General features: G+C 41.7%; 1 protein-coding gene across 1 annotated transcript in view; it reads right to left on the bottom strand.

Moving 5' to 3' along the window:
• Nucleotides 1–1,908: 1,908 nt before the first annotated feature.
• ATM (ATM serine/threonine kinase) overlaps nucleotides 1,909–21,702 on the bottom strand; it is a 133,454-nt gene continuing 113,660 nt past the window's right edge. The window contains exons 53-63 of the mRNA XM_021696364.1: nucleotides 21,362–21,500; nucleotides 20,059–20,141; nucleotides 18,664–18,804; nucleotides 17,646–17,762; nucleotides 14,505–14,654; nucleotides 12,464–12,629; nucleotides 10,901–10,987; nucleotides 8,052–8,166; nucleotides 7,102–7,165; nucleotides 2,443–2,579; nucleotides 1,909–2,332 (exon numbers count right to left, since the gene is read on the bottom strand). Of these exons, the coding sequence (XP_021552039.1) occupies nucleotides 2,149–2,332; nucleotides 2,443–2,579; nucleotides 7,102–7,165; nucleotides 8,052–8,166; nucleotides 10,901–10,987; nucleotides 12,464–12,629; nucleotides 14,505–14,654; nucleotides 17,646–17,762; nucleotides 18,664–18,804; nucleotides 20,059–20,141; nucleotides 21,362–21,500 (1,383 nt within the window). The 3' untranslated portion in view covers nucleotides 1,909–2,148. The remainder of the gene's footprint in view (nucleotides 2,333–2,442; nucleotides 2,580–7,101; nucleotides 7,166–8,051; nucleotides 8,167–10,900; nucleotides 10,988–12,463; nucleotides 12,630–14,504; nucleotides 14,655–17,645; nucleotides 17,763–18,663; nucleotides 18,805–20,058; nucleotides 20,142–21,361; nucleotides 21,501–21,702) is intronic.

The following is a 21,702-nucleotide window of genomic DNA, read 5'->3' on the forward strand; positions in this document are numbered from 1 at the left end:
TTTTTTAAAGATTTTATTTATTTATTTGAGATAGAGAGAGTGAGAGAGAGTGCACGAGAAGGGGTAGGGTCAGAGGGAGAAGCAGACTCCCCACTGAGCAGGGAGTCCGATGCGGGACTCGATCCCGGGACTCCAAGATCAGACCTGAGCTGAAGGCAGTCGCTTAACCAACTGAGCCACCCAGGCGTCCCTAAATCTTTAGCATTTCTAAGTGCATATATTTTAAATGTATACTAGGAAGGAGACACCTTGAGGTGGTATGACCAGCGATGATCTCCCTTAATCCAGACAACACTGTTCTGCCTACGATTTACTAGCCTTTCTAGTAGATGCTTTACTTGGTTTGCACTGAACTGACTAGTGAAGCCTAGATTCTTTGTCCATCTTCAATTTACTATATTCTGGTCTTGGACAAGTTACTTATTTCTCCAAACTTCACTTCCTCCAGCTGTAAACTGGAATAACATCACTAATCTACCACGATATGCTGCAGAGAATGTATATCAGGCACTCAGCATACAACAAATTGTATAATTAATATTTTAAAAACCTATTTATTTCTAGACCGTGTTCCTGTCAAAATCTTTAATTCCATCACCTGTGAATTAGCTATTCCTCCTAGATTTGTTATCTGCAAATTTGGCAAACTTCAAAACCATTATTAAGAGTATTTGAAACAGGACAGGAAACTTAGGGCATACCTCCAGGCTGACGAGTAGATTAATGATGTTATATAACTGCATACGTCAACCAGCAGGACAAATTCATATACCTGCACTGTCATCTGGCTAATTTCTTATTCCATCCACGAAGATTTTAAGGCTTTCTTATTACAATCCCTTGATTCACTACAGTAATAAAACTTCCTGTACATACTAAGTCTTCATTTAGGCAGATATACCAAGGTAAGTTTGTGATTTGAAATGTAAAATAGTAGTTTTAAGAAGAGTTCTCCAGAAACCTTATCTGGAATGAATTATTCTTAACCCAGGTCACTCACAATTCCCACGGAGAAAGCCTTGCTGAAGCTCACCCTCCAAAATTACAAAATACATGGATAAACATTCCACCAAATACAAGATTCAACAGATACAAACAATAGGAATTTGATGTAATGTAGAGCTACAAGAGAGAAAAATAATTTTTTTAAAAGATTTTATTTCTTAAGAGAGAAACCACAAGCAGGGGTAGAGGTAGAGGGAGAAGCGGGCTCCCTGCTCAGAGCCCCAATGCGGATCTCGATCCCAGGACCCTGGGATCACGACCTGAGCCAAAGGCAGACACTTAGCCAACTGAGCCACCCAGGCGCCCCGAAATGAAAAATAAATTTTGAAAAAAGAAACATGGTGAACAGTCTAAAAAGGAGATTATATATAGCTGACAAGAGAATTCATAAACTAGAAGAGATATAAAGTCATCAGAGAGAGATAAAGCACAGAAGGGTTTAAAAGATACAGAATAGAATGAGAAGTCCCAATATACATTTTTAAAAATAGAAACCATCCTAACTGTGTCTTAGAAATTTGTTCTCCATAAAGTAACTTCATTATTCAGTAACACTGGGTGATCTTCCTACTGAAAATCCAGACATATTTCTTAAGTACTAACTTGCTTTCAATATTGCTTATTTTTAATGTGGCTTTACCACGATATATAGATGGTTACAACTTTAAAGTTTTTTTCTTCCTTTTATAAATTAGTATCAAATAACTTATCATTCATATCTAATATCTGGGAAACAAGTTTTAATTAAAAGCTACCTCAATCCAGCAGTTTCTTTCTTCTAATTCATACTCAAGCAAACACTGTCAGTGATGCTCTCTGCCCTCCAGCTGCTTCCACTTTCAGCTAAAGCATCCGTCAGGGGTTTTACTGAGAACAATACATGTATTTGAAAAGAAAAAACAAATGTCTAGCCTACAAGTACAGCATGAATGACACTTATTTCTAACATTTGATAGAGGAGATTTTCCTTGAGACTGTCAAGGCCTCTTTAGGTGACTGAGTCAAGTATTAAACTTTTTAAAAACAGTAAATAGTTCACTTAGTTAAATATTAATACCTATTCAAAGTCTGTTGGATGGGTTAAAAATGAAGGCCACAGTATAATTTCTAAAGGTTGAGCTGAAGGGAAATTCATATGCTGGATCACACCCAAGCTTTCCATCCTGGGAAAAGTCGGCTGAGATTTTTGGGGTCCATGGCTTGCTGGATGAGCAGATTCACCTGCCCCCCCACGCTGAGCACCGTTCCTTCCTCCACTCCTTTCAGCTTCTCTTGTAGTCTCATCAAGACTCGTTCTGCTACTTTGTTGAAACTCTGGTCTGTGTCACTGAGGACAAACACACAGGTTGTAGTGCGGTGGGAAAGTTCAAGGGCCTTGGGAACAGGAAAATCTGAGCAGTTGGACAGTAGGGCCCTTGTTCGTAACAGGCAGCTCACCTGAGATTGCGTTTGCATTCCGGGTCCTCTCCACCGGGAGTGGAGTGCAGCTCAGTGTCATCCTCCGGCCTCTGCTGTAAATACAGAGCTTTCAGAGGATTCATGGTCCAGTCAAAGAGGGGGTCGTAGAGGAGAACCTAGGCAGAACATATGTGTTAGAAGAACAATGTGCCTTCTGATGACGTATTTAGAGATAGAGGAACCAGTGTGATAAAAAATAAGAGGCCAGTCAAATGGTAGGTGACTGGGGGGACGGGGACGACCTATGGAGGCACTTCCTGTTTCCTTGTGGAGGAAACGGTGTCAGCATAGTGCTCTGGGCTTCCTAGCCCATTCTGAATCCGTTCTTCCTCCCTGGGTGGGGTGGTGACATCCCTTGACCTCTGTTTCTGACTCGGTGAAACTAATCTATTTCAAAGAGATAAGGACTAGTCCCTCCCTCCCTTCCTTTCTTCTCTCTCTCCTCTTCACCACTAGGGTCCTGAGCAAAGGCATCCGCTCTGCGCCCCATCCCTCCCTCAGGTGGGATCAGCAGTGGGAGCAGGAAGCACTAGCAAGCCTGTGTGGGCCTCATGCTTTATACCATCTTATCCAAGCATTTTATCAGTAATAAAGCTAACATTCTGATTTCTGTTCCTAAGGCTTTTTCTTTTTCTCTCAATTAGTTCTAAATTCCACTAGAGAAAACAAAGGGTCTGCTTTATTGAAAGCTCCTCCAAACCCAAGGTCCTTTTTGTGGGTGAGCCTGGTCTGGCTCTCTCTAAAGCCATGTCAGTGCCCAACGTGAAGTCACATGGGAACCCTGGAACTTATGGACAAACTGCATATATTTGAAGTCAGTGCCCCCACAGTTTTTAGTGACCCTGGGGGTTGCCCGGAGCAGATTTTGGTACTGCTGATGCAGGACACGTCCTGGAATGAAACATGGAATGCTTAAAGGCAGTTTACAGTCCCAGCCTACAGAACTACTGAGAAAACACAAAAAAGGGCAGCAGCAGAAAGTGTTACAACTCTGTCACGGTGGAATATTCTGTTAATCTAAAACGGATTTCTACACATTAATTTTGTGTCCTGCAACTTTACTGAATTCATTTATCAGGTTTACTAGCTTTTTGGTAGAAACTTTTGGGTTTTCTATTTTTGGTATCATGTCATCTGCAAACAGTGAAAATTTACTGCTTCCTTACCAAGTTGGATGCCTTTTATTTCTTTTTGTTGTCTGATTGCTGTGGCTAGGACTTCCAGTACTATGTTGAATAAAAGTGGTGAGAGTGGACATCCTTGTCTCGTTCCTGACCTTAGAGGGAAGGCTCTGTTTCTCCCTACTGAGGATGATGTTTGCTGTGGGTTTTTTCATATAAGGCCTTTATTATGTTCAGTTTGTTCCCTCTAAACCTACTTTGTTGAGGCATTTTATCATGAATGGATGTTGTACTTTGTCAGATGCTTTTTCTGCACCTATTGAAATTATAATATGGTTTTTATCCTTTCTCTTATCAATGTAATAATGTATCATGTTGTTTGATTTGCAAATAGCAAACCACTCTTACATACCGGGAATAAATCCCACTTGGCCACATGGTGAATGACTTTTTTAATGTAGTGTTGGATTCAGTGTGCTAGTATTCTGTTGAAGGTTTAATGCATCTATGTTCTTCAGAGATATTGGCCTGTAGTTTGTTCCCTCTTTTTATATTGTGTTTATCTGGTTTTGGTGTCAGGGTGATACTGGCTTCATACAATAAATCTGGAAGTTTTCCTTTTCTATTTTTTGGAATAGTTCGAGAATAGGTATTAATTCTTCTTTACATGTTTGGTAGAATTCCCTTGTGAAGCCATCTGGTCCTAGAGTTTTGTTTGAATCAGTAATCAAAAACTCCCAACAATTTCTTGCTGGTAATCAGTACAAATTTTTTTACATCTTCCTGCTTCAGTTTTGGTAGGTGCTTCTAGGAATTTCTGTATTTCTTCCAGGTTGTCTAATTTGTTGGCATAGTTTTTCATAATATTCTCTTGTAATTGTATTTCTGTAGCATTGGCTGTTATTTTTCCTCTTTCATTTGTGATTTTGAATCCCTTCTTTTTTTTATGAGTCTGGCTAGAGATTTATCAATTTTGTTGATCTTTTTAAGGAACCAGCTCCTGGTTTCATTTATCTTTTCTATTTTTTTTTTTTTTTTTTAGTTTCTATTTCATATATTTCTGCTCTAATTTTTATTATCTCTTTCCTTCTACTGGCATGATTTTTCTTTGTATTTTTTCTAGCTCTTTTAAGTGTAAGTTTAGGCTGTTTATTTGGGATTTTTCTTGCTTCTTGAGGTAGGCCTGTATTGCTATAAACTTCCCTCTTAGAACTGCTTTTGCTGCATCACAAGATTTTGGACCATTGTGTTTTCATTTGTTTCCATGTACTTTCTGATTTCTTGGTTGACCCACTCATTGTTTAGTAGCATGTTATTTATCCTCCATGTATTTGTGGTCTTTCCAGATTTTTTCTTGTGGTTGACTTATAGTTTCTTAGCACTGTGGTCAGAAAAGATGCGTGGTATGACTTTGATCTTTTTTAATTTGTTGAGACTTGTTTTGTGGCCTAATATGTGATCTATTCTGGAGAATGTTCCATGTGCACTTGCAAAGAATGTGGATTCTGCTGTTTTAGGGTGAAATGTTCTGAATATATGTTAAGTCCATCTGGTCCAGTTGGTCATTCAAAGCCACTGTTTCCTTGTTGATCTGTTTGAATGGTTGGTCCATCAATAGAAGAGGGGTGTTAAAGTGCCCTACTATTATTGTATTACTACTGATGAGTTCGTGTTTGTTATTAACTATTTTATGTATTTGGCTACTCCAGTGTTGCATGCATAAATGTTTGTAATTGTTATATCTTCATGCTGGATTGTCCCCTTTATTATTATAGCATATCCTTCTTTGTTTTTACAGTCTTTGTTTTAAAGTCTATTTTGTCCAATGTAAGTATTGCTACTCCACCTTTCTTTTGACATCCATTAGAATGACAGATGGTTCTCCATCCCCTCACTTGCAATCTGCAGGTGTCTTTAGGTCTGGGATGAGTCTCTTGTAGGCAGCATATAGATGGGTCTTGTTTTTTTTATCCATTCTGTCATACTATGTCTTTGATTGGAGCATTTAGTCCATTTACATTCAAAGTAATTATTGATAGACATGTATTTATTGCCATTTTGTTACTTGTTTTATGGTGGTTTTTGTAGTTTTTCTTTGATCCTCTTCTGTCTCTCTTTCATGGTTGTTAGTTTTCTTTAATGATATACTTGGATTATTCTTTGCATGTCTATTACTGGTTTTTGATTTGTGGTTACCATTAGGTTTGTCTATGACGTCTTCTGCATATAGCAGTCTATATGAAGTTAATCGTTACTTCAGCTTGAACCCACAGGGAAGTACATTTTATTAATCAAATAATGAAAAGGAATGGAGGTCTCTATTATTACAAAGAGTCTATAATGGTCGTCTTGGGTTTCAGTAGAAAAACAACACAAATTATTTCAAACCCTAAGCCTTCCGTTAGGTGTCATATTTGTAAATTTTGAAATCAAGGAAGAACCAGACTACTTCAAAAAACGACTTTAGTCTTACCATCAAAACAGAAGTGGCTGAATGAAAACAATAAAGGAATACAGACCAATTAAGCTACAGCAGGGTTTCTCAATCCAGGCACTACTAACATTTTTGGGCTGAAAACTTCTTTGTTGTGGGGGCTGTCCTGTGCACTACAGGATGTTTACAGCCTCCACCCAGTAGATATCAATAGCTTTTAAAAAAAACAAATGTTCCGGGGCGCCTGGGTGGCTCAGTCGTTAAGCATCTGCCTTCGGCTCAGGTCATGATCCCAGGGTCTTGGGATCGAGCCCCGCATCGGGCTCCCTGCTCCGCGGGAAGCCTGCTTCTCCCTCTCCCGCTGCTTGTGTTCCCTCTCTTGCTGTCAAATAAATAAAAATCTGTAAAAAAACAAATGTTCCTGCCCCACCCCTGAAGTATGGTTTGAATATGGTCAGCATCAGTATTTTTTCAAAGCTGTACTGGTGATTGATAGTCAAGTACAGCCAGTGGAGCAGCGCCAGGTTAAAGGAATAAACGCTGACGGTTGTAGGTAAGGGAGTCCCCTGTGCTCTGGCTCCCACGTTTCCTTGTGGAGCAGACACAACTCATCTGTTGCCCACACACCCTTTACCAGGGTGGTGAAACACTGCTGTAGGTACATAATTCTCTCTGGGGTAGAGCTAATGTCATTAAGGCCTGGAAATCTGCATTACTTTCTCCTCTTTCCGCCTGATCAACATGAGGCAGTGATTACATGTTCTGAACCTGGGCAAAGGGATATAATTTACGATTTCTCTCAAAACCCCAATGGAAACCATTCTGAAAGCAAGTCACGCCACAGGAGAGAGCAAAGATGTCGAAGTGCTGATTTATGATTTAAACACTAGAGATGACTTAGGAAGCCGTAACATGCCCAGAAACCTGGCAGGACTGGAGGCGTTTCTAAACCACTGTTTACTGATGTGCGCACCCCCGTCCCACCACATTAACACGAAGCACTGATCCTCAAATCAGTGACGTCCTAACAAGATACACAGTCTAACGGCAGAGAAATAAAGATTTCCTTATAATACGCTTTACCTCCACAATGGTTAGCAGGGTTTCCTGAGAGCTTCTCATGACCTCCATGGTTTTCTCACAGCATCTACAAACACGTTACAAATATGGATCTTGTTACACACCGTGTCCAACATCTCATCGCTATATATTCATGTATACTGTGCCGAGACTATTCTTATTAATAATTCCCAGATTAACATCTCAAAGAGCACAGTACTAGGGCAGACTGCATTTTCGGTAAATTGTTTTTGAAAAGAATGTATCTAGGGGCGCCTGGGTGGCTCAGTCGTTAAGTGTCTGCCTTCGGCTCAGGTCATGATCCCAGGGTCCTGGGATCGAGCCCCACGTCGGGCTCCCTGCTCAGCGGGGAGCCTGCTTCTCCCTCTCCCCCTACTTATATTCCCTCTCTCGCTGTGTCTTTCTCTGTCAAATAAATAAATCTTTAAAAAAAAAAAAGGAATATATCTATATGAATGTAAGCTAAGCCTTTGTAAGAATAACACACAGTAGTACTATGAAACATTGCTTTCAGTCAGTGATTATTGTGTTAATTATTAGTTCACTCTGACTGGATTCTACTCTAGTAAAAGCTGAGCACATGGACCAATGCTGGGGATCTACAGGGACCTGGGACTTGCTTTCAGCCGGAACCAGTCCATCATACGCTCCTTCAGCAGAGCTTATCTGCCCAACACTGAGCACCCGAAGGAGTTCTGAGCAGTAAACGGAGTTCCCGAGGACAGAGGCATTAACGGTAGAGGCAAGCTGCTTCCAGAAGGTGCTAGGAAGGACAGCTATGTATGTTATATAGGGTGAGGTCCCAGGTGGTCTGAAGGAAGGGCAAAACTATTACAGTCTTTACTCCGGGGTTTTCAGCACTGGAACATGATTTAGCAGTGAATCCTAGAGTCTACAGAAATCAATAATCCAAATAATTTTGACATAAAAAACCATCTGCTGTAAACCCTTACCTTCTGAAGACACCTTCAACACCAGTAATGCCCATCCCATCCACAATATCTCTGGTGAGTCTGAAAGGAACCGTTTCAGGAGTAGGGAGGATCTTACCCTGTTCAAAAGCAACTCCTAAAGGAAACAGTACAGCAAGGTTAGGAGATTCCACAGCAAACTGACTGTCCTCCCTTGGGGCGTGTGAGCTGTGCAAGGCCCCAGATCATCTGTCATCAATACTGCATAGTAACACACAGTACCACTCACGGTGGTTTATTCTGTTTCTGCTCTGCCACGGTCTAGGAGATGCACCTCAAATTTAAAAAGCGTAACAACTTCCAGACATAATTAGAGAAGTTCTAGATTAAAGGGTGATTTTTTAAAATGAAATAGTGATGGGTAGGATTTAAAATGCAAAGTATGCATATAATCTTAACTTATATGTATTTAAGTATACACGCATACTAGTTATATACTAAAACTTTTTATTAAATGAAACTTTTTATTCTGAGATAACTATAGATTGATATGCATTCATAAGATACAATATGCAAAATACAAAATTCCCCATATAGCTTTTATTCATTTTCCCCCAATCTTGCAAAACTACACAGTAGTTTCCCAGCCAGGACACGGACACTGATCCAGTCAAGGTCCAGAATATTTCCATCACCACAAGAATCCTTCAAGCTGCCCCATTTACAGCCACCCACATCCCTCCCAGCCTACTGCCCTCCCACTCACTCTGTGCCTCCAGCAATCACTACTCTTTTGTAACTTCGTATAAGTGAATTCATTCTGGGGAAAACCATGTAATATACGTGATCTTCTCTATTCTAATGGAACTCCATCTTAACTCAGCAACGACTTATATGGATTATAATGCAGAACTGATAATTTCCTGAGACTACACCTTCTTAGAAATCTTAAAGCTCTTTTTCTACCCCTTTATTAAAGAGTCTTCAAACTCACTGAGATTTCTAGTCTGTCAGCCTTTCTTCCTTCCCTACTCCACTCAGGGTGCGGAGTGCAAGGCTGCTCACTCTCACTGCTGCCTCATGTCTCGTTGGCCCCCGGCCCCTCCACACTTCTCTAAGCACAGCTGCGACTCACTCAGGGAGGCTGGGAGGAGGTGCGGGAAGACACCACTGGCCCCACTGCAAGTGCAGGTCCTCACGGTAGGCGAGCGCCCCGTGGACTGCTCGGCACGTCGCCTTTGCTCCCCGTCTCCACCCGGCTCTTGGTCTCACCTCCGTGGAGCCCGGTTTGCATTGTACTGTTCTTACAAGGCCAATTACCATCCCTCCACTGCTCAGCAAGCAAGCAGGCTTTTGCTTTCTCAGTTAAAACAGACTAGCAAATGTTACTTCCCTCCAATTCTTTCTCCTTTAGCTCAAGACCTTCCTCCTCTCAGTGGAAAAGCTAATGTGCCTCCCGTGTAAAGCTAACTGTACCCCAGATGCTTGAGGACTTCCCCTCGCTATTTCAGGATCTCTGTCTCTCTCCTCTAGCTTATCCATATAGAACATGTGCACGCCGCTCTCATCTTTAAAAAGCAAATGAACCAAAAAACCCTCCAAACAAACAAAAAGGGCTGGAGCATGTCTCTCTCATCTCTAGAGCCAATGCCTCTCCCATCCTTCTAAGCCTCTCGTGGACAGCGCTCATTCTTGGTCTGCAAGTCCTTACCTTTCCACAATCTCTCTTCCATCCTATTTAGATTAACTTCCTAGACCTTGAACATCGATTAACTGTTCAAAGGCCTGTTTGCAGTGTTGACCTTATTTGACCTACTGTAGCAGACACTACTGAGCACTTCTTCCTTCATGAAAAACTTCCCGCCCCTGCCTTCCAAGATACCCCTGCCTCCTCGTTCCCATGACTTGTTGGTTATTCCTCAATGTTTTTTCTGACTCGAGCTTTTCAAAACTGGCATTCCTTAGGATTCTGTCTTCAGTCTTCTTTATCAAGGAGGATATAGAAGATCAGAACCTCCTCCAGTCCACTGACCTCAGCTGACATCTATTAGCGGAAGGCTGTACAGCTCTATCAGTACGCTCAACCTCTTTGCCTTCCTGTATATTAAACTGCCCATTACACCTGGAAGTCCCATTAATACCTCAAGACAAGATGCAGAAGTGAACTCACTGCTTTCTCATTCTTCACAAAACCTGCTGCGTTCCCTCACTGGAAACGTCAGTTATCCTGCCATCCCTTCTCGCGCCTTTGCCATGTCTAACATCCCGGCTGCAGGTTCCGGTGAAAACGTCCCCCACAGACCAGCTCCTGACCTCTGCAACTTTAGTCCAAGTCCTCATCCTTTCTTGTCTGAACCATTATACTGGCCCCCAACGTGTCTTTCCACTGCCAGTATTGCTCCCCAAATTATTTCTCCACTAATTCAATGTGATCATGTCCTACTTAAATACATCTTCATTTACTGCCCCGCTTGTTTCACAGGTTAAAGCTGAAACGCTTAGCCTGGCTTTTTACAGTCTAGTACCAAGCTTCCTCTCCAGCTGCTCAACTACACGCAAACTTCACTCCGGCCATATCGGACATCTCACCATTCCTACAGGTTACATCTTCATTAGTCCCCGTTTTGTATTTGCTCTCTCTTCTGTCTGGATTATCTTTCCTTTCTTTAAGATCTGGCTTAAATGTCCCCTGTTGTAGTAAGTTTCACTCATTATCTCAACAGAGTTAGCTATTCCCTCTAGCATGTGTTTATGCTTTTTTTTTTAAACAACACTTACTACTTTGATCTGTCTCCCTCACACTTGTAACATCCTGGAGGCAAATATCACTTCTTATGACCAAGTATTTAATAAACAGAATAAAGATGCATTTCTAATCTTTTATTACTTACCCAAATCTATATGTACAAGTTCTGCAGACTGCTCATTTATCAAGATATTCTGTACATGTCGATCACCAAGTCCAAGTATGTAACCAACTGGGGAAAAAAACAACAAACCAACCTGAAATCCCTGGGATCAGGAACACACTGACCCATAATTTCTACTAATACCACTGACAACATTTTTAAGTAGTGTAGGCTATTTAGCCGGCTTCAAGGAAAATATGCACATAACTTGCCACTTTGAATTTAAGTCAGATCTTGCGAGCTGTTTCATCAACACTGCATTTTACAAATTCTACATGGTGAGCTAAAAAAAAGCTTTCCCTTTACTAATGAGCATACATTTAAAAATATTCATACTTTGAAAATTAGTGTGGTTAAAGTTGAGACCCATTATTTAGCAAGGCATTATATGCCCTCAAATATTTTACTGAGTATACTTTTAAATTTAACATAAATTAAGCATTAACTCATTTCATCAGATATATGTCCAGGAAAAACTACATTTCTGTTTTCAAGATAGATGATGGCACGCGCAAACACTTCTGACCTAATGAAAACAGCATGTGGTGTTACAGAAGAAACAGGACGCCCGTGCACCTGGCTAGCACTGTCATGAACTGGGTCTCCTTTCTTATTTATAAACTAAATTAGTTGACTCAGATTAGTGATTCTCACTGTAGACAAGAAGAGGGTTTTTTAATGACCGAGAACTTGTTCAGAATATACACTCCTTGCCTCTCGGGGTATGCTACCTAAGTGATGGAGGGATGGCCTTTCTTAGTTAAAAAATCAATAGATTAGAAGATCTCTGCTATTCAACATTAGTTTTCATACTCTAGGATTTGGCTAATAGCCCTGTCTAGCTATTCCAGTCTCTTACCAATTAAAAAAACAAGGTCAAAATATGTAGTGTGCCCTGCATATCTGAATATATATCATGCTTTCTAATCCAAACATAAAATTCTATTAAATAGATTCAGTCACTGAGTGATAACAGAGATTTTGTGCAAAAGAACAACAAATTAAATTAAAGGAGGTTAAGTTAAATATAGTTATCATGGGTTTTATTATTTCCCAAAGGCGATCTCAGAAAATAACATATTGAGGGGCGCCTGGGTGGCTCAGTCGTTAAGCATCTGCCTTCGGCTCAGGTCATGATCCCAGGGTCCTGGGATCGAGCCCCACGTCGGGCTCCCTGCTCGGCGGGAAGCCTGCTTCTCCCTCTCCCACTCCCCCTGCTTGTGTTCCTTCTCTTGCTGTGTCTCTCTGTCAAATAAATAAATAAAAGCTTAAAAAAAAAAAGAAGAAAATAACATATTGAGGGAAGATTGAAAATACACCATATTCACTACTGAACAAAGAAGAGCCGGTCTTCTCTCTCCTTGGAGTAGGAGAATTCTTTCCTGCAAAAGCTCAGAAGAACGAGTTACGAGCCGAGAGGCGAACGAGACGCACAAGGACGGAATGACGAGGATGGTCTGGCTGGACAAGCTCCCTCAGCACCATCACCCCCTGCAGCTGAGAAAGCAGCCAGTGCCCACGGGCTACAACGGACAGGATGATTACCGATAGAGGAAGTGGCCACGCTGCGAGTATAAGCCAGTCGTTTCTCAAACCAAACGGCTGGGTCCAAGAATTTTTCCATGCAGAAGTAACGGAAAACCGGTTGAAATTTTTGGCAGACATCCATGAACATTTTATATTTCTCTTCAAACGACTTCTTTTGTACATCCTTTAAAAAGATCAAATATAAAATTTTCTCAATATTGTGTTCAACTACTTTAATGTCTACTGAGAGTTTCTAGGTAGAAAACAGTATGACGGATGCAGAGGCAATGAAGAGATAAACAAGGTATTATCTACCCCCCGAAGCTAACAGTCTGGTCAGGGAAACAGTGACAAGGTATAATCCCTTTAGGCTTCACATGTGAATCTTAGGGGAAGGAGACACACCAACAGTGACTGTTGTTTTAATTCAATTCGAATTGGAATGATTCTGTTATCTATGTGGAAGTAAACACAAAACAGCCAGAAACGGCTCCGGACTGTCTGAGGATCAGGGCACAGAGCACCAGGGGCCCAACAGGAAACAGAAAAGCAAGAATGGATGGCGAAGACGCTGACATGTCTCAGATCTGTCCTCCAATATCTTCTCACTAGGTAATCCTCTCCTGGGGCAGAGCTGATCTACCTCCATGGGCTGCACTCTCACCATGTGCTGACGACCCCACATCTCAATCTCTGGCCCAGTGTCTTTATGAAGCTCCGCCTGGCCTGCTTCTCAGACTGCCCGTCAGCATCTTCACCTGGATCACTTCCAAACCCGAACGACTTCTTCACCTTCTCCTCAGCAAACCTCAGCCACTTCTCTCATCTTCTACACAGTAAGGAGCCCCTCCATCCACCCCATCACCCAAACACTGGGTGTCACTGATTACTTTTTCCCCAACCCCACTTCTAATCAGTAACCAAATCCTATCAGTTCTGCCTCCTTAATATTTCTGGTATGTACCCCTTACTTTCCATTCCTGATGCTATTCGTCTTAATTCAGGGCCCCTGTGTCATGCCTCTAGTCAGCTTCTCAAAAATGTAGCCCACAGTGCTGTGAGTTCTTTCTCTAAAATGCAAATCTGGTATTACTGTCCTTCTCGAGGGTTCTCTACTGCCTACAGGATAAAGTACCCAGTTCTTAGCATTTCATGAAGCAACCCTCCATTTTTTGACTAACAACTACTGCTTCAGTCTCACTGATCTCCTCAAAAACTAAGCCTCTGCTGTCTCCAACTGCCTGTCCGGGCCTCCTTCCCTTTGCTTGCATGCGCCTTCTACTTGGAAAACCAATTCAGTGAGTCATCTCGGCTCAAAGGCCACTGCCCTACGAAGCCTTTCTGGATCTGGCTCCAGTCCTGCCCAGCACAGGTAGAACGCACCACATCCAGCCCTGGGCCTGCACGGTACCCGGGAAAGCTTTCCATCACAACACCTGCAGCACTTTGCCACCCAGTTAGAAAATTATAAGGAAAGGTAACAGATTCAGGGTTGGACAGACAAGATTCAAATCCTTGCTCCACCATTAGCTCATTGACCTGGGCAAGTGAAATTTCTGAACGTCCTCTCATTTTAAAATGGGGTAAGTACGACGATGAGGAGTCCTAACATTTGTGAAGTGTGAGCGCAGTGCCCAGGGGAAAAGGCACGTCCAGTCCATGTTGTGGCTGGATGAATGTCAGGCCACAAGGCCAGTGTGATGTGGCCAATGTCTTAAAAGGTCTATCAGTTTTATATAAAAATTTTGTTATCTATTTTTTGGTTTAATTAGTGTTTTGTCTGTTCTGTTAAGAATTAGCTTACCCCAAACTGGAAGCAAATTAGCATTCCACCGAATGTTAAATCTCTCATTAGACAAGGGTCGGCACTTTATAGAGTTTACAGACCTTCCTGTTTCACTCACACACACTTCTATGCTGGCGGGCGTGCTTGCTTTCACTCAGGATCACCACTCGATGACACTGAAACATGACTATGTGCTCTAACATTTCAGGGCGGTCAGCTGCGGCAAGCTGGTACATAGTCTTGCACTAATTTATACTTGTGAGTGTCACTCACCATCATTTTCTTCTGGCAGTGAACGGCGCTGAAGTCCTTCGGCCTGTATCGCTTATGAGCACCGTTCTCGTTGTTCACGAGGAACTCACCGATGGGGACAGTTCCTGTGCACCATTCAAGAACTCCGCTTCGCTGAGACAGCGGAACCACCTGCACCACAGAGGAGATGCCTTTTGATTAGTGGAAGGGTCCCGAAGAGCATGTGACGATCACTCAACTACCAGAAACCGTGGAAAGCAGCTCTTTCGACTGTATTGCTGTTTCTGTGTCCAGAGGAGACAGAACATCTTGGAGGTAAGCAACGGAAAACACACTTACGCTCCAAGAACAGGATTTTCTAGCCTGCGGCTGAGACTCCTGAGGACCTGCTCTGCTCTCAGTCTCCATGATTCCCTGAGAGGTCAAGCCTGTTAACTAGGCTTTTCAGTAGCATCTGTGCCTGAGCCACAGTTTGCTCCATTTAGCAGAGGAGTTACCTGCTTTCCTCATACTTTTAGTATCAAACAATCTGAAGAATTTCACTTTGGAAAATACTGACTATAACCTTAATACTAATATACTTTGATAATTAAAAGTATATGTATTCTTGCTTTAGAGTCTTGTTAGCTACACCAAGAGGAAATATATTCCTGAACATAAAATGAGCAATTTTACTGGAAAGATTAAAAACTGACATATATATAAACATACACAAAGTATAGAAAATAATAGAAACAGGGCGCCTGGGTGGCTCAGTTGGTTAAGCGACTGCCTCCTGCTCATGGTCATGATCCCAGGGTCCTGTCTCACATGGGGCTCCCGGCTTAGTGGGGAGCCTGCTTCTCCCTCTGACCCTCTCCCCTCTCATGCTGTTTCTCTCTCGCTCACTCTCAAATAAATAAATAAATAAATAAATAAAATCTTAAAATGTTAAAAAAAATAATAATAGAAACAAACATCCTTTTACCCACTAAATTTGCTGCAGAGAGATGAAGCTCCCTGTGTACCCCTCCCTGGCCCCATGCCCTTCCCCACCACCAAGATGACTGCTAGTTATCTGCTTATCATTAATGTTCAGGTATTTCTGGTATATTTTTATTTCAAAGCAATATGTACATAGTTGTAAGCTTTAAGTAAAAGAGTATTATACTCCGTGAATGCTTCTGCAATTCGTTTTTTACTCACTCAACACTATTTTATCTGCATTATTACATGTAACCCTAAATCATTTGTTTCAACAACCACAGGTTGTATAAGAACACCATAATTACCCACATATATACACACCCAGGAACTGAATACTGGGGTCACGGGGGATATGCGTCTTCCGCTTAGTTAACCAGATGCTGCCAAAGAACTATCCAAAGTAGTTATGCCGATTTAGACACCCAGTACTGTGCCGATGTGAGATGTGTGCACCAGTATCTCACTGTGGCTTCAATTTTATTTTCAGATGCCCAGTAAGGCTGAGTAAAATTTAATAGGCTCACTGGCCACTCAAATATCTTCTTCCTGAGTTGTCTGTATTCTTTACCCATTTTCCTACTGACATGTTAGCCTTTTTACAACTGGTTGGTGACCGCTATTTATACATTCTGTATATAAATCCGTATTGTTATTAATATTACCACAAACCTTTGTACCAATATTATTAAATTCATTTTTCTTAGTTGGCCACTTGTCTTTATAGAATCTTTAATTCTATCAATTTTTAATGTACTCAAACATGCTGAACTGTCTTGTGTCCTAAGGAGGTCTTTCATTAATTCATTAACTATGTTTGTGGAGAGTCCATTATGTGTTTAATAGAACAAAACAGGCATTTTAAAAAAGTGACCAAGAGAGACATGGTCAGAGAAGGCCTCTGTGAGGTGGTGATGCAGAGAGAAACCTGAATGAAGTGAGAGACGGAGGACGGGACCTGAGGGAAGAGTATTCCAGGCCGAGGGGAGGGAAGCCCGGGCGTGACACCAAAGTGCTGGATCTCAGCCACAGCAGGAAGAGCAGCTGAGCCGTCACAGGGAGAAAGTCAGAGAGGAGGGTGGGGAGAGCGGCAGATGAAGCTGCAGAGGGAACAGCAGAGGCCAATCACTTTCATTCAGGGATACATGAACTCATCTGGAGTTCAGAACAGGAAATGGACATATTTAGTCTGTCTCAGACTCTTAAATAGATCCTCCTCACGGCTGTGAATGAAGGAGCTTTGGCGGCACAGGGAAGAAGTAAGGGGCTAGTGAGACACGATCAAGGAGACGTGACTGCAGGGTGGGGAGGGCAGGGGCGGTAACGGTGACTCCACGGAAAGCGGGCCGGTAAGGGCGTGCGGACAGAACGGGTGTGAGATCTGAGAGAGAGGAGTTTAAAATGGTGCCGATATTCCTACATGATAGTTAGGAATTACTGCCATTTAGGAGTGATGACAGTATTGTGGTTCTGTTTTGTTTTTTTAAAGAGACGTTATCTTATGCAACTACACGCTGAAATACATGTTTACAGATGAAATGACAGGACATGTTGTTTCAAAATAATACTGAAGGGAAGGAAGTAGGGAGAAGTAGAAATGAAACAAATTACCCATGAGCTGATCACTGCTGAAACTGGGTGATGGTACGAGGGAGTTCATTACCTTATTCTGTATACTTTCATATAGGTTTGAAGTTTCCGAGAGTCGTAGAAAGAAAAGGACAAGACCGCCTCCCGACTCGGGAGCAACTGGGTGAAAGTTGTGCCACCTGCTGATCTGTGAGGAGGAGACGTGTTTGCTGTGCGGTTTTTGGGGGTGGAGGTATTCGTCGGAAGCTCCACTTTAAACCTGCTGAGCCTGAGGTGTCTCTTAGACCTCTACAGAACCCACTCACCTTGTCAGGAGCCAGCCCTTCCAAATACTGTATGTGATCGGACAAAAGACTTCTTTCTAGACTAACTGAAGGGAAAAACAGGGCTTCATGATTAGCAGGGAAGGTGCCCAAAGGGCAAAAGGACCGGCACTCCTGAGCCACCATCCACAATGTGCATTTTTCCAATGACCATGCCACAGAGACCTTGCATGGCCCACAGAGTCTAAAATGTTTACTCTCACAGAAAACACTGGCTGAGGCCTCATCTGGGTAACGGCATCTTTTCTAGGCTCTTGATGAAGGGGCAGAAGCGCGAAGTAGTCACCTTGTATGTGCAGATAGTCAGTTTCCTCTTCCTGGTCTCCGTGTTCCTCTGCAGTAACTTGTTACACATCTGGAAAACCTGCTGCATGACCGCATCCTGTCTCAGGTCGTCACGGCCCTTCAGAGTAATCAAAGCACCAACAACTGGGCACAGTCCATTTTATGATAAAATCGCACAGAGAGCATGAGGGCAATGAAAGGGTGCTCAGAAACCCATCTGAGCATCTGTACTCCTTTTCACAGTCTCTTAAATAACTAAGACCTAGTCTTTCATTTAGAATATGCTGTAACATGGGTAAGCAGACGAGTTTAGAAAAACGTTCCCCCTCAATGCTTCTGGAATTAGGCTCACTGGAACTTCTCCACTAATTCCCAGCACGGCCCGGAGAACTTGGGAGCAGAGTAAGCGAGGAATGCCGTCCCCTTTCGGATACATTTACTAGCAGCTGGCCCAGTGCCACACTCAGGATTCTTAAAGCAAGGGCCTTCAACTTGAACTCTTCAAGAAAAGAAGCAACTATCACCTGAACAGTTTTTCCATAACAAGCAAGCGGATTGTTAACTTCATCATATCCGTAGTACGTGTTAAAAGTATCCTTTTAGGGCGCCTGGGTGGCTCAGTTGGTTGGGCGACTGCCTTCGGCTCGGGTCATGATCCTGGAGTCCCGGGATCGAGTCCCGCATCGGGCTCCCTGCTCAGCGGGGAGTCTGCTTCTCCCTCTGACCCTCCCCCCCTCTCATGTGCTCTCTCTCTCTCTCTCAAATTAAAAAAAAAAAAAAAAAAGTATCCTTTTACTTCAGTCAACTGTTACAATGCTGGCCTTCCAGAGACACAAAAAATTTAAGAAAAGCAATCTGCTTCTAGAAAATAATGTATTTATATTCTGTAAGTTTTCCTCACTTCCAATTTTTGAGAAGAAAAATAAAGACCCAAAGCAGGAAGTAAATATCAACTACAGTTTTGCTTTGACTTTTTTCACTAAGACACTAAGGACCGGACCCCTGGAGGGGAGTCTCACCTTGACGAGCTGTCTCCTTTCCTTGCCATCAGAGCCCAAACAGTCTATTATTTTAGGTAAATTTAAACCTCCTGCTAAACGAAATTCTGCTTTAAATGACTGTATAGTCACCAGATTTCCGTATTCTCCGGTGGGGTCCACCTAATAAAGCATATAAATGAGAGAAGAGGTCAGGTTACACTATGTGCTTTTAAAGAAGAATGAATTATAAACGACAATTTTAATATTAAACAGAGGAATGAAGGACAATGTGCTGTGGGTTAAGAGCTCAAGTGATAATTTACTTCTTGTTTAAATGAAAAACAAAATTTAACACTGGAAAGGTTTATGAAGTCACCTCTCTAAACATCTCTCACTAATGCTGGGGGACACAGTGTTAGAATAGTGTTGCCAAAAAGCTACTAAAGAACCTGGTTTCAGGTCTCACTGCTGACTTTGTCTGTTAAGTCCTCTGAAAAATAGTAAATGTCTCACAAAAACATAGTAAGGTAAATTTTTAGAAAAGTGTGGAGAGTGGTCTTCTAGGTTGAACTGCTAACTCCGGCATTTTCGGAAATACTCAGCTAACTACCTTTGCTAATGTAGTCAGAAAGGTATCAGTTAATCCATATGATGCAGCTACATTTCTACTCGAATAACTACATATACTAAGAATGTAGTCAAATGATCCTTTTGAAAAAGTTTTAAAGTTTCTATTTTAATTCCAGCTATTTAACTTAGAGTTACTAGTTTCCGGTGCACAATATACTGATTCAGCACTTCCATACGTTACCTGGTGCTCATCATGACAGGTGCACTCCTTCATCCTCATCCCCCATTTCCCCCGTCCGCCCACCCACCTCCCCTCTGGTCACCATCAGTGTGTTCTCTGTAGTTAAGTCCATTACTAAACTATAACATCTATTATTACATATATCCCTGCCAACTTGCTATTTCTAGCAGTAAAAATGAGCATAACGTAGCTAAAAGTATCATGCATATTACAGTTAATTTAATACTGTAACACATACTGTATTACTTAATAGCACAATACATGACAGTCAATACATTCTAACACAGACTTTTTAAAATATGAAGCATTTAGGGACTTTCTTGCCAAGTTAAAAATTAATCTTGGCATAAGCACATAGAAACTTTTCTTCTTTTAGTCACTAAAGATAACAGTCTACAAACCTTCTTCACAAGGAAGATGGAAGGTGTAAAACTGAAGGCAAAAGAAAAGAAAGCAGGAGAGTCCTTTAAGTATTGTAAGACTTAGGTAATCTATAAAGAAACTAAAGGTTAAAACAAATGAAAGTGCTGGTCTTTAACCACTTTTGATCTATTTCAAATAGTTAACCTAATTAAGAGGAATTTAGTTCAATAGAAAAATCAAGACAGGTAATAGTAAATTACCTTAATTTCCATAGTTGGAACAACAACATCTTCTAAATTCTTCAGCTTAGTAATTGGCTGGTCTGCTGGGATATTTATGCCTTCTGTATTTAAAATAAAGAGGTTTTGGTGACAACTACACACTGAGGAACAGCTCTGAAGCAGACGCAACCTGTGGCTAATCTGCGGTTTAGGCCCCGATCCAGAAATGAAGACCCAGGGCTCGGGACACAACCTAGCTCAGGGCCAGAGCATGACAACAGCTGAAAAGGCTTACAACTGACTTTGCAGGTAACCTGGCATGAGTAATTAGGCCAGAACCCAGCTGACAGCCCAGGCCGAGCACCTTAAGATAATTACACAACGGTCTGCACACTACATAGATAATGTACTCCCGCCCCATTACTATTAAATGTAACCAAAGGATGTGACGATCAATATGCTTTGTTTGCTTAAAGGAATACTATGAGAATTCTCATTCTTTTTTTCAAGTATTAAGAACTTAAATGCAGGGCGCCTGGGTCGCTCAGTCGTTAAGCGGCTGCCTTCAGCTCAGGTCATGATCCCGGAGTCCTGGGATCGAGCCCCGCATCGGGCTCCCTGCTCGGCGGGAAGTCTGCTTCTCTCCCTCTCCCTCTCCCACTCCCACTCCCCCTGCTTGTGTTCCTGCTCTCCCTGTCTCTGTCAAATAAATAAATAAAACCTTAAAAAAAAAAAAAAGAACTTAAATGCAAAGACCTGATTCTGAACATAAAAGGGAATACAACTGTTAAAATATGGGGAGAGAGACTTCTAAGTGTATACACCTAACCAAATATTACAGCAGTTTATAATTATTTGAACAGACACAGTAAAAAGAGTGAAGGATTACATGCAAGGCATTCTAATGCTTATGGAGGAAATGGTAAAGCCTTATCATTTTTAAGACCTAGGGCACGGTGAGTAACAACATCATTTTAAGAAACCTTTGACCCTGAAAACTGTCAGTTATTCAATTATTTTAATGGATTTGCCTCTACGCAATTAATTCTCTGCGACAAGTATTTGTACCAGGAGATTACCCGGAGAAATCAATTAATTCAGTGCAGTCATATATTACGAGATGACAGAAGATATCAAATGGTAAGTGACTAGGGGTTGCTGAAGCTACTGGATAAAAATTCAGCTCTGGACAACGTGTGAATTGTAATCATAAGGACCTCCATGTCTGTAATGAATGTGACGTAGGTAAGTTAGAGAGATTACATATTAGGCTCTGTAATTAATACATCTGTCCAGAGAAAAACATAGTGTAAAATCAACTGTCATTCTTTCAAACACCTACTTCTCTGAGTCTTCCACTGAGCGGCATCTAAGTTTGCTAATATGATATAAGCATCACAGAGAGCCTCAACACTTCTGACCATCTGAGGTCTCCTACTTCTGATAGTATGTATTATTCTGTTTGCAGCCTCAGTTCGATCCTATTCAGAAAAGAAAAAACAAAAAAACATTACATAAAGAAATACCCAAGACTTAAACTTTTCAGAGTCATAACAAAAGGAAAAGCAAAATATATGCACTAAACATTGGAAAGACTATAATCGCTCAGAAACGAATAAAATAGTCACCTTATGAATGTAATACATCAAAGGTAGAATAATATCAACAGTAAAGGACTTGGGT

Source organism: Neomonachus schauinslandi, chromosome 11 (genome assembly GCF_002201575.2).
Source record: "Neomonachus schauinslandi chromosome 11, ASM220157v2, whole genome shotgun sequence".
Lineage (NCBI taxonomy): Eukaryota > Metazoa > Chordata > Mammalia > Carnivora > Phocidae > Neomonachus > Neomonachus schauinslandi.